Genomic DNA, 12,504 nt, shown 5'->3' with positions numbered 1-12,504 from the left:
CCCCCATACCTGGAGTGTTCTCCCTCCCCACCTCTACCTTCTGGCTTCTCTGCCCTTCTCCAAGACTCAGATGGAATCTCAATTACCTTCCACAAGAGGCCATTCCTGTTGTCTCCCTTCACATCCTACCCCTCCCCTCTTCCCAGGGCTAGTGCCTTCCTTCAAAGATTACCCTCCATTTTTGCTGTATATCTCCATAGGTACCAAGTTGAAAATGTTATCTCTACCACTGGAATGGGAGCTCCTTCAGGGCAGGGATTTTTTTTTTATATCCTTTAGCCTTAGCAGCATCTGACTCATAGTAAGCAAGACTAATACCGTATGTGCTTGTTGACTGCCTAAACTCAATGCATTATTTGCTTTTTCTGTGTCTTTTTTTCACGTGTTCTCCTGTTCCTGGAGTCCTCATCACCTCCCAAAACTCCCAACTTCCTTAGCTCAGGTACTGCCTCCTGTCTTTCTTGATTTTCCCATGTTTTCACGTTTTCTGCTTTTTGAAAGGATGCTGTATTTGCTTATAAGTGTACAGGCTGTACTGCCACAGAAATGTCACTCAAGCGCCAAAATTCCTGAGTGTAGCCTGAACCAGATTAAAATGTCACTGGAAAATGTCTAATGAAATAAATATACAACACAACAAAGAAAATGTTACTTTGCGGTTTTTAAGTGAGGCAGAGAGATCAGTTACTACTTGACACCATTGCTCAAGAGGGCTGGAAACTCGCTGAACACAAAAACTCTACGTAATGATAATGAGGGTGGGACTTATTTTTTTTTTTTTACTATTTTCTCTTTTGGAACCATGAGGTAATCAAATACCTTTGAGGAGTTTTGCTTTTCAAATGTAATGGCAAGCAAAGTGGACTTTTTGTTGCCTTTGTTTTGGAGTGCTTCTCAGCACTAAGGAATCTTTGATTGAATCAGGAATCTTTGACCTGCTTACGTCAAGGGAAGGCCTGTTATGTGGGTTTGAGTCACAACCATGCAGTTGTGTAAGCCATTGAAGCAGTACCTCTCCACTCCCACTTTGAAAACCAAGATGTTGGTGCTTCTCTGGTAACTATGTATTGTGATTTGGTTAGACAGAAATGTTGATGTTTATATTGTCTCTGTTTGTAATTTGTATTCTCTCTGAAGTTCAGGGTGCTGGCTTTTCCCCCTGAACTAAGTGTATGGTATATGTATGTTTAATTAAAGTAAGACTGTTAACCCCTTAAAGTTGCTTTTCTTAGAAAAGCAGACCAAAGAACCTGTGCTGGCAGCCCTTCTGTGTGCTGGTGTTGTTGGTCTTACAAAGCCATAGTAGCGGCAAGCCACATTGTTGTTACACTCTGGTTGTTGCTTTTTAATATATTAACTTTGTATTTGCACCTAACATAACAGGTGCTAATTTGCTTGAGTGTGAATAGCAGATAGTTAATTTTTTTCTCAAGATAAAAATGCATCTAAATTATTGGATTTAGAAGAGAACAATTCCCTGATCCATCTGCTGAACAAATATTTCTGTGTGTAATAACTGCACTTTATCACAGATACTGGAGTGGTTTGCCGTTTCCTTCTCCAGCTCATTTTACAGGTGAGGAACCTGAAGCAAACAGGGTTAAGTGACCTGCCCAGGGTCACATGGCTACTAAGTATCTGAGGCCAGATGTGAACTCATGAGCCTTCTTGACTCCAGGCCAGCACTCTATCCACTGTGCTACCTAGCTGCCCCCACTACCAAAAATAATAAAATGAAAACTTTTATCTGTCCAGTAGGATTCTATCAATTTAACCACATGTCCCCAAGGAATCTGTAGAATCACTGGTGTCCAAGTAAAGCAATTCCAAGGGTCTGAGGAGTATTAAAAGTTTTCCTGCCCATTGCTCGTTGGCAGCAAATGCTCTAAAGGAGAAACAAAACCCAACATTCAGTCCATCTGTATTACAGTGGGGTTTTATTGAAAGGATTTGAATTACAGCTGGTTAGATCTTGGGGGAAAAAAGTAGGTGCAGGGATTATGAAATATGCCATAGTCCTCTTACAGGATACTTTCAAGATAATGGGTCAATTTCTCTAGGCCCTTAGAATTTTTTTTTAATTAAAAAATTTTTAAATCATGAATTTAAGACTCATACAAACTCACACATACACAAACACATTTCAATCTACAAGTATTTATTAAACACCTACTATGTGCTAGGCACTGGGTATACAAATACAAAGAATGAAACAATCCCTACTCACTAGGAGCTTACATGTTAATGGTGGAGTCAAGTACATATATAAATGTATACAACATAAATAAAAACAGAATAAATACAAATATATACAGAGTAGTTAAATATAAGGTAGTGGAGGAGGGAGGACACTAGCAGTTGGGGAGCAGGAAAGGCTTCATGCAGAAGATGGTGCTTCAGCGGTACCTTACAAGAGGACTCTATGCAGCAGAGAGGAGGGAATGCATTCCAGGCATGTGGGCCAACCAGAGCAAAAATTGGGGAGGTGTGATGGAGAGTCATGTAGGAGAGACAGAAGCCAGTTTGACTGGATTACAGCGTGAAGAAGAGTAATGCCAGTAAGTCTGAAAGACGGGGGCAGGGGGACAAATTGTGTAGGGCTTTAAAAGCTAAACAGAAGAGTTTATATTTGACCCTAGGGGCAATAGGAAGCCCCTGGAGTTGACTGAGAAGAGTCATATGGTTAGATCTGTTCTTAAAGAAAATTACTTTTGCAGCAACGTCCAAGCGGACCAGAGTGGAGTATAACCTCAGGAAGGGAGATCAATTAGGAGGCTGTTGTAATAATCTAGGAAAGGTGATGAGGGCCTAAACTAAGGTAGTAGTTGAGTGAATAGAGAAAAGGTTGGATGTGAGTGAGATGCTGTAAAGGCTGAAAAATGCAATCATGGTATAAAGGAGAGTGAAGAGTCAAAGATAACACCACAGTTATGAACCTGGTAGACTGGAATGATGGTGGTGCCCTAAACAGATACAGGAAAGTTTGGAAGAAGAGAAAGTTGAGTTTGTACTTGGACATGTTGAGTTTTAACTGCTTTCAGGACATCCATTTGGAAATTCCAAAGTTATGCCAAGTAATTTTGATGATTACTGCTTTTAAATATAGTTTGAAGTCTAGTACTGCTACACCACTTTCTTTCCATCTTTTCCTTTCTTTCCGTTATTTCTCTTCAGTCTTGACCTTTTGTTCTTCCACATGAATTCTGCCATTTTTTTTCTAGTTCTGAATCCTCTGGTAGGTTTGATTGGTATGGCTCTGAAAAAGCAGTCATTTAGGCAGTATTGTCTTTATTACTGGCACAGCCTACCCATGAGGAATTAAAATTTCTCCAATTACTTAGGTTTGTCTAGTTCTGTAGTTGTATTCATGATACTCTCATGTGTCTTGGCACATGGACTCACAAATATTTTATACATCCTAGGTATTTTGAATGGAATTTCTTTATCCAGGCCTGATGGATTTTGTTGGCAATATACAGAAATGCTGATGATTTATGTGATTTCAAATCCTGAAACTTCATTTAATTTTTTCAATTGATTTTCTGTTGACTCTTTTTGAGTTCTCTAGATAGACCATCATATCATCTGCAAAAGATGGTAACTGCTTTTCCTTTTTCTATGCTTACTCCTTCAAATCCTCAATTTGATCAAAAAAAAAATAAGTCAATCAATGGAAAAGATTCAGTACATAAGATACAAAACCAAATACAATGTTTGATAAACCTAAAGACCCCAACTCCAGGAGGAAAGACTCACTGACAAAAACTACTCGGAAACAATCTGATAAAAATTAGGCATACACCAATATCTTTAAGCTCTAAATGGATATATGGCTTAAATAGAAAAGGTCATGTCATAAACAAATTAAAGGATCGATGAAAAAAAAACATTTTTAGAGCTATAGGTAAGGGAAGAATTAATGACTAAACTAGCAATAGAGAGGATCATAAGATAAAATGGACAGATCTGATACTAAAAATTAGTTTTTACATAAATGAAACTAATACAGTTAAAATTAGAAGGAAAACAATGGAGAAATATTTGAAGTTTCTCTAATAAAGATCACATATTCAAGATATATAAGGAACTACTTCAAATTCAATAAGAATAATAGCCATTTCCCAATAGATAAATGGTCAAAGGATATGAACAGCCAGTTTTCAAAGAAAGAAATCTAACCTATCAATAGCCATATGAAAAAAATGCTTCAATTTACTAATAGAGAAATGCAATTTAAAACAACTCTGGTTATACCTTTATATCCATCAGACTGGCAAAGATGACCCCCCAAAATGACAGCTGTTGTAGTAACAACAGGAAAACAGGCATACTAATTCTTTGTTAGTAGTGTTCTGCATTTGTCCAGCCATGGAAAGCATTTTGGAACTATTCCCAAGAAGTTATTAAACTCTACCTTTTTTTCCCTGCATTTATTTTTATTCTGTATATAATAAACTAAATCAACTAAAATAAGCACTTCAGTGAACATAGAACAGAGAGGGTTATACATAAAACTGAATCTTTACTACATACAGCTTTCTTTTAATTTTAAATACATAATAAATTCAGCATGTTACTTTCAGAATTGTTCTGCTTGTGATTCTTCCAGTTTTCCTTCTGTTTTCTTCTGTGTATTTTCAACACGTTTCAATGATCCTCTTTTGGTGGCAGTGGGGGGAAACCCTATTCCTAGCTCCCTCTACTCCACCGAGGAAAAAAAACCTCCAAAACCTTTTTTCAAAATTGTGCATGCCTTTTCAACTCATTCCTACCACTACTAAGCCAATACCCTAAAGAGATCAAAAGAGAAAGAAGTCCCATATGTACAAAAATATTTATAGTAGCTCTTTTTGTAGTGGCAAAGAACTAGAAATTTAAAGGCGTGTCCATCAACTGAAGAACAGGTGAACAAGTTAGAATATATGAATGTAATAGATTATTGCACTGTAAAGAAATTATTAAAGGGATGGTTTCAGAGAAATTGGGGAAGTACAAATTGATAAAAGTAAACAGAACCAGAACAATTTATACAACCACAACATTGTAAAGACAACTTTGACTTAAAAACTGATCAATGCAATGACAAACCACAATTCCAGAGAAACAATTACAAAGCATCACAGCCACCTCTGTTAGAGAGGTCATGGATTCAAGTTACAGAATCAGACATACATTTTTGGAGATAGCCAATGAGGGGGCTTGCTTAACTATACATCTCTTACAAAAAGTTTTTGTTTTCTTTTTCTTTTCAATGGGGGAGAGGGGGATTGGAGGGGGAAGGAATTAGAAGAAAGGAGTGTTAGAGTGTTGCCAAGGAAGAAAAAGAAAAAATTCCCAACAGGCAACTGCCATGTAGGTATAGAACTCAAGCAAGAGATTATATATACATATGTGTATATATGTGCATACATATGCATATATGTATAACCAAATATTCAATATACAAAAATGAAAAAGAGCATTATAGATGAAGCTGTGGTCTTGTTTGTTTAGGAAAAAGTGTGTTAAATTTAACCAGGTAGTTATAAAATTGCCCTTTGTGTTATTTTCTGAACTTGTTTCCTTTCTTGTATTTTTAAATGTTTTACTGATGTTCTTTTCTTTCCTTTTAATTTTGTATCTCCATCAGTACCCACTAAGGCACCCTAAGCACCCTTTCTGTGTAACAAACAAGTAAACCAAACAAAACAAATCAACTCATTGGCCAAGTCTGAAAATCTCTCAATCTACATTTCTAATCCAGTAACTTTGTGGTAAGAAGTGAGAGAGCAAAGTGGGCTAGGTAAAGGATAGCCCTGCTGCATAACCTGGGGCAGGTTGACAAGGCCCTGGGCCACAGATAGAATTTCAATAGGGGAAATCATTAGGCTATGATACAGCTCAAAATCCAAGTTACATGGGGAGTATGAAAACTTCTGGACAGTCCTCTGCCACAAAGGAAGCAAAACCACAAAGGTCTCTTTGACTCAAGTCTGACAGGAGGCATTTTACTCATGACATAGTATCTGGTGGTCCTTTGGACACACCCAGCATGGGATACTTGATGCCACCAACCACAGCTCATTTCTATGGAGAAAAAAGACCAGAACTCACCAGAATCAAATCAGAACATATCTTTGACCTGTGTTTGACAACTGTATCCTTATAAAAGAAATCCGTTTTATAGTCATTTATGCCACTCTGCTATTATCTCTGTTTAGGACAGCTACCAGCAGCCTCCTAACACAGCTTACTTCATCATCTGTCTTCTGAAGTCATGACTGGCCACTGCATTTGCCACATTAATTTAAAAAAAAATCAAGATTATATCATTACAGAAAAAGCTTTTGATTAAAATACAACACTGTCACATTAGAATGCTGAAAAAGCCTAATAAGTGGATCTTCCCTTACTGAGTATAAAAACTTAGAACTAACATCATCTGTAACAGAGAAACACCAGATTTTATGATCAATCAGAAGCAAGTTGTTAGCATTATTTTTAATATAGTTCCAGAAATGCTAGCTGTAGCAAAAAGACAAGAAAAAGAAATTAGGAAAAGCACATACAAAGAGGAAACAAAATATGACTATTTGTAGATTAAAGATTAGAAATTCAATATAAGATTGAAAAAATAACTTCAATAAAAAAGGACTTAAAATCACAAAAATTGTCAGCTTTTCTGTACATTAACAAAATCCAGCAGAATAACAAATGGACTTTCGGTGAAAATAATTATATCTGGGATTCTACCTAGCAAGCCTCATTCAGGACTTCTATGGCAGAAGGTAGACTTTAATGGAAAAGATAGTAACTGTTCATGGTTGGGTCCAATGGAGTGTGTTCCTAGACCAGCCTTCCCCTTGCTGACACAAACACTAGCATTCTTATTTGGCTGGGAGGTTGTAAAAAGTCATTTTGTAGCAGTAAATTCTGCTGCTCTTAACCATTTAAGAAGACAAACTGGCCAGGGTTCCTAGGTTTGAGTTGAAGGACATTGTTTTCTCAACTCAGTTTCTGAAGCAACTTGTCCTTAGTACATATTAAAAACCTCCAGTAGGCTCCAATTGGAGGTGCTCATTAGGGGCAGGGAAAAGACACATCTGATGTGTTGGTATTCATAATTAATTTGAAGATCATATATGGTAGGTGACACTGGAAGGTGGCGGTTACCTCAAGATGGGTGAACTCCTCATTTTGGATCTAAACACAGTTTGAAAATGACCTTGATGATGCTACTCACACAGCTGCAAAGCCTTTTACAGGGGAAAAAGACCTACTGACTTTTATCAGGCAACTGCAAATGACTATCTTTAAAAAACAAAACAAGAATTTAATAAGCACTTGCTCTGTGTAGGGCTAGGGATACAACCAAAATGAAATCTGCTGGCCCTCAAGTAGCTTACATTCTTTTTAAAAATTTTTTTTATTCTAAAGTTAATGGATTCCCAAAAGAAACAGAATATTTCCATATGCAAAGTAGAACAAAAAATAGGATATGTGAAAATGTGAATGTCTATTATGTACAGTTTGCTTTTTTAAAAAGTATACAGTAAATTCAAATGTTACTTTTAAGGCTATTCTGCTTGTCTATTTTCTTCTGCATATCCTTTATTTCTCTTCTGAAGATAAAACAAAAATACTGCAATGAGTCTCTTCTTTCTTTTCTTTGTAAGATCCCTCTCCCCCAATACAAAAAGAATAACACTATCCTTGTAACAAATAAGCATAGTCAAGCAAAACAAATCTACACATTTGTCATGTCCAAAAACGTAGGTATGCCTTACTATGCACTTGCATCCATCCCTCCTTTCAAAAGGTGGGTAGCACACTCCCTTACCAGTCCTCTGGAGCTGTGATTGTTTACTGCATTGATCAGAGTTCTGAAATCTTTCATAAGATCAATTCTTAATGTAAATAAAAACCATGAAAATAAATCTTATCTAATGCAAAAAGAGTCTTCTATTTAGGAAAAGTCTCCCAAAACAGGGGTTGCACTTTGCAATTTAAGTATACAGTCAAAAGTGGTAATAAGAAAATAAATGAAACTAATAACAATAATAATTACCATAACAAAAATAATGATGCTGTCTCGATCCATCCATTAGCCTCATTACTAAAGGTAAATTTTCATACATCAATAGTGCCTCAAAACTGTGAGGTGGGTCATAGCAGTGAAAATAAGGCACTGGCTAACAAATGAATAAAGGCCACCCAAAACACCCTGCTACTTTTCAGCAGCTCATGCAAAAATTAATTGGTGTCATGTTACCTGGATGATCTCTAACTAAAAGACCAGGACATAAGAGTACCAAAAGACTGCCGAAATACCACTAGCTTAAATTTGTGAGCTGTTAAGCACAGAACCTCCAATGTGGGTCACATTGTACTGTACCAGGAAGTTTCTCTCTCAAGAAAGCAGATATTACAGTAGCTGGGAACAAAATCTCATGTGACCTCTTCAGAACTGAATAAATCATGATTCCATTTGATAACTTTTTAAAGTCAATTTGGGAGATAGCCAATAAAATAGCCCAGGCATCTGTGCTGAATCCTGGGCTATATGAGTTTTGTAATGGCTTAGAAGACAAGGTTATCAAAAACCATGACAAAAACCTGGAAGGATAACTAATACTTTGGACTATCTAGTCAGGGTTCCAAAAAAAAAAAAAAAAAAACTTAACATGCTAGAATTAGTCCAAATTAATTAAGATGAAATTTCATAGTAACATATAAATAAAATCTTACACCTGAGTACAAAGGAGAAACAGTATAGCTAGAGTACAGTTGATCTGAAACATATCTAGAGATATGGGTGGAATACAGGCTCAGAAAGAGTCAAGCATCATGAAAGAACAGCCCCAAAAGCTAATTCAATCTTAGGCTGCACGAGTATAATCATCAAAATGAAGGAGATACTGCCATATTGTTAACTCTGTCCCGAGCAAATCTAGGGCATGAATTCTTAACTTAGGGACCACAAATAGATTGCAGGGGGTCTGGGAACATGGATGGAAAAAAATATTCTGATAACTGTATTTCAACATCAGTTTTCTTCATAATCCTAAGTACTTTTATCATATGCATTTAAAAGTATCATTCTGAGAATAGGTCCACAGGTTCCACCAGATTGCCAATGAGGTCCATATAACAAAAAAAGCTAAGAACTAATCTAAAATACTCATCTGATCTGAAATGCATCTTTCACCTCTAGATTTCTCACTGAGACCTAAGCTGATCTGACTTCTGAGTGCATCACATAGCTCCCTATATATTTAGTTGACCTTAATCACATTTCATATTCCACAATAGTAATCCTGCCACCTTTACTAACATCATATGCATACCCTTGACCCCATATTCCCCAATGCCTGATTTTCCAGTTCAAGAACCATGGCGAAAATTAAATTAATGCTGTTATTGTTGCTAAAAAAAGAAGCATGTTAATCAATTTTTCTATGGCACCATCCACCCTCCCTGTGATTTCTCAAATTAAAACAATTTTCCTGGATAAACATTCCCCTAAGCTGCATGGTTTTAACCAATTAGAATGCAAGCTCCTTAAAGGCAGGGGCTGTCTCATTTTTACATTTGTATCTCCAACAGTTAGCATAATATTTGCCATGTAGTAAATATTTATTCATTTGCACATTTTGGGCACCTCATTTTAGTATCATCTGAGAAATGTGCAGCAAAAGGCAACCAGGAAGGCAAAGAGCCTTTACTTCATGACCAACTCATAAAGATGAGTGGAAAGAACTAAAAAGGTTTCACTGGAAGAGAAAACATCAGTGGCGGGGGGGAGGGGGTAGATAAATGACACAATAACTATCTTCAAATATCTGTTGTATTGTCAGCGGAGATTTAACTTGTTTTCCTTGGCTGCAGGTGAAACTAGAAGGAATAGGGAGAAGTTGCACACACACACACACAAAAGTGTGTGGAAGGGGATAAATGTAGGTTTTTTTCAAAGAAAAAAATTAATAATAATTAGCCTTATCCAAAAATGGAGCCAGCTTTCTTAGGAGGCAGGAGGTTTTAAAATTTTTAAAAATCTTAAAAGAAATTACAGGTAGTAATCTGAAATGTTGTAGGGGCAATTTTCTTTCAAATGAAGGTTGAACTTGATGGCTTCTAAAATCCCTTTCAAATCTGAGATTTGGTGACTAGAATTTTCTTAAGCTTTTCCCCTCCATTATGTATTTGTGAAGTTAAATTCCAGCATGACATCTAGGATGAGGCATGCTCAATTCATTATGTTTATGGAGATTCTCACCAGTATGAATTAGCTGATGTTCTGTGAGTTACTTCCTTTCGATGAAGGCTTTCCCAAATGTTTTTTTTTAATTATCTACCATAATGATTTTATGATGTATACAAAAGGTTTGACTTGGCCTGAAGGCTTTCCATTACATCCAAAGGGTTTTTCTCTCCAGTATGAAGTTTCTTATGATCCTCTCATTCTACTTTTTGAAAGTGCGCACCTTAATTACACTATGTCCTTGCCTTCAGTATGAATTTCCTGATGTGCAATGCTTTATTTTTTCATGAAACCTTTTCCATAATCTGTACATTCACGTTTTGTCCAGCATTAACAGTCTCATGTTTCTTAAAGTTTATATAACATCTTTAAAAACCCCACTCATTACATGAAAAACATTTCTCAAATGAGTTTTCTAGTGTATATTACGTTCCCTTCCAGCTGAAAGTTTTGCCATTCATTTGAATCACAGGGTTTATGCCCATTATGAATCCCATGCTTCCAATGAACTATGTGAGGGTTTCTCAAATTCACTATATTCAAAGGGTCCATATGTACTGAATTATAATCACTTCAGCTTTGACTATAGGCTAGTGCCCTTTCATTTTATTCAAAGTGTTTCTCTCCCCTACAAGTTTTGTGATGCTTATTAAGGCTTCCCTTTTGGCTGAAGGCTTTCCCACAATGGTTACATTTATAGGGCTTTTCTCCAGTATGAACTCTCTTATGTGAATTAAGGTTTGTCTTTTGGCTGAAAGCCTTCCCACATTCATTACATTCAAATGGTTTTTCTCCAGTATGAATTCTCTCATGTTGTAAAAGGGAAAAGCTATTCCTGAAGCCTTTCCCACATTCCATACATTCAAAGGGCTTCTTTCTAGAATGAATTATCTTATGCATTTTAAGGTTTCCCTTTTGGCTGAAGGCTTTCCCACACTCGTTACATTCATAGGGTTTCTCTCCGGTATGGCTTCTCTGATGTCTCAAAAGGACTGAGATGTGTCTGAAGCCTTTCCCACATTCATTACATTCAAAGGGTTTCTCTCCACTATGAATTCTCTCATGTTGTATAAGATAAAAGTTATTACTGAAGCCTTTGCCACAAACACTACAAGAATATGGTTTGACTCCAGCATGCATTCTCTTATGTGAATTAAGGCTTGCCTTTTGGCTGAAGGCCTTCCCACATTCATTACATGAATATGGTTTGACTCCAGTATGAATTCTCTTATGCGAATTAAGGCTGGCCTTTTGGCTGAATGCTTTCCCACATTCATTACATACATAGGGTCTCTCTCCAGTATGAATTCTCTTATGTGAATTAAGGTTTGTCTTTTGTCTGAAGGTTTTTCCACATTCGTTACATTCATAGGGTTTTTCTCCAGTATGAATTCTTTCATGTTGTAAAAGGGAAAAGCTATTCCTGAAGCCTTTCCCACATTCATTACATTCAAAGGGCTTCTTCTTAGAATGAATTATCTTATGCATTTTAAGATTTCCCTTTTGGCTGAAAGCTTTCCCACATTCATTGCATTCATAAGGTTTCTCTCCAGTATGAGTTCTCTGATGTCTCAAAAGGATTGAGATGTACCTGAAACCTTTCCCACATTCAGTACATTCAAAGGGTTTCTCTCCAGTATGAATTCTCTCATGTTGTAAAAGATAAAAGCTATTTCCAAAAGCCTTCCCACATTCATCACATGAATATGCTTTTTCTCCAGTATGAATCCTTTTATGTGAATTAAGGTTTGTCTTTTGGCTGAAGGCCTTCCCACATTCATTACACACATAAGGTTTCTCTCCAGTATGAATTCTCTCATGTTGTGAAAGGGAAAAACTATTCCTGAAGCCTTTTCCACATTCCATACATTCAAAGGGCTTCTTCCTAGTGTGAATTATCTTATGCATTTTAAGGTTTCCCTTTTGGCTGAAGGCTTTTCCACATTCATTACACTCATAAGGTTTCTCTCCAGTGTGACTTCTATAATGCCTTAAAAGCACTGAGATGTGTCTGAAGCCTTTCCCACATTCATTGCATTCAAAGGGTTTCTGTCCAATATGAATTCTCTCATGTTGTAAAAGATGAAAGGTATTTCTAAAGCTGTTACCACATTCAATACATTCAAAGGGCTTCTTCTGAGTATGAGTTATCATGTGCATTTTAAGATTTCCCTTTTGACTAAAGGTCTTTCCACATTCACTACATGAATATGGTTTCACTCCAGTATGAATTCTCTTATGTGAATTAAGGCTGGCCTTTTGGC

The 12,504-nt window shown here is 36.6% G+C and overlaps 1 protein-coding gene across 1 annotated transcript; it reads right to left on the bottom strand.

The window, feature by feature from the left end:
• Window positions 1–8,644: 8,644 nt before the first annotated feature.
• On the bottom strand, window positions 8,645–12,451 carry LOC118841600 (zinc finger protein 665-like). The gene has a single exon (XM_036749153.1). It carries the CDS (start codon window positions 12,398–12,400, stop codon window positions 10,847–10,849), a length of 1,554 nt encoding a protein of 517 aa, XP_036605048.1. The 5' UTR covers window positions 12,401–12,451; the 3' UTR covers window positions 8,645–10,846.
• Window positions 12,452–12,504: the final 53 nt, after the last annotated feature.

This window comes from Trichosurus vulpecula, chromosome 3 (genome assembly GCF_011100635.1).
Source record: "Trichosurus vulpecula isolate mTriVul1 chromosome 3, mTriVul1.pri, whole genome shotgun sequence".
Taxonomy (NCBI): domain Eukaryota; kingdom Metazoa; phylum Chordata; class Mammalia; order Diprotodontia; family Phalangeridae; genus Trichosurus; species Trichosurus vulpecula.
Note: the sequence above shows the minus strand (reverse complement) of the source record. Positions and strands in the feature narration are given on the sequence as shown.